General features: G+C 48.9%; 2 protein-coding genes across 2 annotated transcripts in view; both read left to right on the forward strand.

Moving 5' to 3' along the window:
- Positions 1 to 711: 711 nt before the first annotated feature.
- On the forward strand, positions 712 to 939 carry PHACADRAFT_198181 (uncharacterized protein; the record flags this gene model as incomplete). Its single annotated transcript, XM_007398374.1, has 2 exons — positions 712 to 879; positions 931 to 939. The coding sequence occupies 2 exons, from the start codon at positions 712 to 714 to the stop codon at positions 937 to 939; spliced, it is 177 nt and encodes a 58-aa protein (XP_007398436.1).
- The window catches only part of PHACADRAFT_99812 (uncharacterized protein), a gene marked incomplete at both ends in the record, with an annotated part of 3204 nt that continues 2028 nt past the window's right edge, over positions 940 to 2115 (forward strand). The window contains one exon of the mRNA XM_007398375.1: positions 940 to 1270. Within this exon, the coding sequence (XP_007398437.1) occupies positions 940 to 1270 (331 nt within the window). The remainder of the gene's footprint in view (positions 1271 to 2115) is intronic.

Below are 2115 nucleotides of genomic sequence, written 5' to 3' on the forward strand. Positions count from 1 at the left end.
TGGATAGCCCAGCGGTATTTGCACCTCTTTTTGCTGCGAGCTGACCAACTTTTTAAAACAAGATTGACTGAAAAAAGGCGACTTTATTTTACTCCTATTTTCAAATTTTACCTATCATATATTTTCGCCAGAAAGTGTTCAGGCTTTTTAGCTTCTTTTTCCACGGTCATTTTCGTACCTCTGTCAGCTAAAAATATTTACTAATTAGCCCCTTGTCGGAAAGCTTCACGATGACGTAATCCCTGCCTCATGAAAATGTACCGACAACCCTGTGTTCGAGGATTGCCTTGTGCGAGAGATCACCGCTTGCGCTTTGCGACTGGAGCTTAACTTTGTCCCAGGCGAGTCCTTTCTTCCCGCGAGCGATAACACCAGGGCCATACAGCGCAACAGGCCTATGGAAGTGGGTTCCTGACTCAGGAATGTGAAGGCGAGAGTTGTCCAGAAGACGCAGGTCCATGCGGACAGTCGGTGAGTTCCTGGGATAAAAAATAGGCTTCCAGTCCCATTGCGGGAAGTCCTGCCACGGAGGCAGCAATGAGACGTTATTCGAATGAAGCTTTGCGCACGGCGATTCGGGATCGTGTTTCTGTCTCCATATGATTGAGAAGCATGGCCCAAGCCAGCTCCGGCTACATCCCTTCGTTGTAGGTTGGTAGCGGTTCTGCGTAAAGGATCCCCTTCCTTCACTCATTTTCCTCGGTCCACATTATGGACGCTATGGAGCCCGACTTGCGTACTCAGTCCTATAGCCCCGATGATATTCAGGATGGAATACGTTCGGAGCATTCTTCTGAGAAGCAACCCATGACTCCCGGTGTGCCCAAGGCTGAGATAACTCTCGCTCCAATCGATCACGGGCTCTCTGCATGGGCAACTGTGAGTGGCATATGTGCCCATTCTCGTATAATTCACTAACCGGAAACACAGGTGGTTTAATCTAGTATCCTTGGCTTCTTCGTATGGGGATTCCCAAAATCTTCGGGTGCACTCCTCGCAGCGTACTTGCAGGAGCCACTCTACAGTTCACAGAAGCACGCAATGTCCACCCTGCCGCTGATTGGCACCCTCTCCACAGGTATTTTGTATTGCTCAGGTATCACCTCCCCTTGTACAAGTTTCCCCGGGTCGACTGATCGCCGCCTGCAGGAATTGTTATTTATCCGCCAATGTATTATTACCCGCGCCTTCGCAAGCCGTACCTGTTGTCTGGGGTTTTTATTTGTTTTCCTAGCTTGCTCGGGGCAAGCTTTACCACGAACGTATGCGTGTTTCTGCGGTGCTGGCAGACACGCGTGCTGAGACTCACAGTTCAGGTGACCCTGTTGATCGTCCTGCAAGGAGTGATCTATTCAATCGGCGCCTGAGTTATAAGCCCGTGACTTGCAACTTCGGCGTTCGCCAACCTCCAGCGGTAACCACCGGTGTTCGCCGGTGGCCATTGGTGTTTGCCGGCGGTCCTTGCCATATACGGGTGCGTCGCCGTGAGCGCTTGTGAACACCACCGTTCGTTGTCCACTGGAACCCATCGGAATACAGCAGCAACTGGTGAATATTGCTGTGTATCAGTGGCAAGTAGTGGGGTATGTTGGGGTATACCAGTGTTCAGCATGCCACGCTGGCTGCCACTGGCATTTGGTCTGGTCGATTCACATGGCAGGTGGCAGACACCACCAAACACTGGTGACATCCACTGGCAGGCAGTGGCCACTATCCATCAGCATATGCTGTTTATTGTTAGTATATGTCATTGAATAATAATTTTTTGCATTTCTCACTGGTCTTTGGGCAGAAGTGTGTGACATTGGGCCATGGTGTGTGACTTGCTTTCCAGGTTGGGCTAACTCTCATGAACAAATTGTTTTAAGACTAGTATCTGGCAGGTTTGGTCTCATGCTTTGTGCATAGATGGCTTATATTACACATATTCTCACTCAGAGAATATACATTTACCTGAGAATCACAACAACAAGGTTCATAGCTGTTGAAATATTAATGTGACTGCTGGCAGCCTGCCCTCACTGCCTGATAGCTCATTCCTGAGCTTATAGAAAGTTTATAAAAAATCTCAGGAGCCTCTAACCAGGTCTGTGTAGTATAATATGCTTCAAAGAA

The sequence above is a fragment of the Phanerochaete carnosa genome (assembly GCF_000300595.1).
Source record: "Phanerochaete carnosa HHB-10118-sp unplaced genomic scaffold PHACAscaffold_7, whole genome shotgun sequence".
NCBI classification, from domain to species: Eukaryota; Fungi; Basidiomycota; class Agaricomycetes; order Polyporales; family Phanerochaetaceae; genus Phanerochaete; species Phanerochaete carnosa.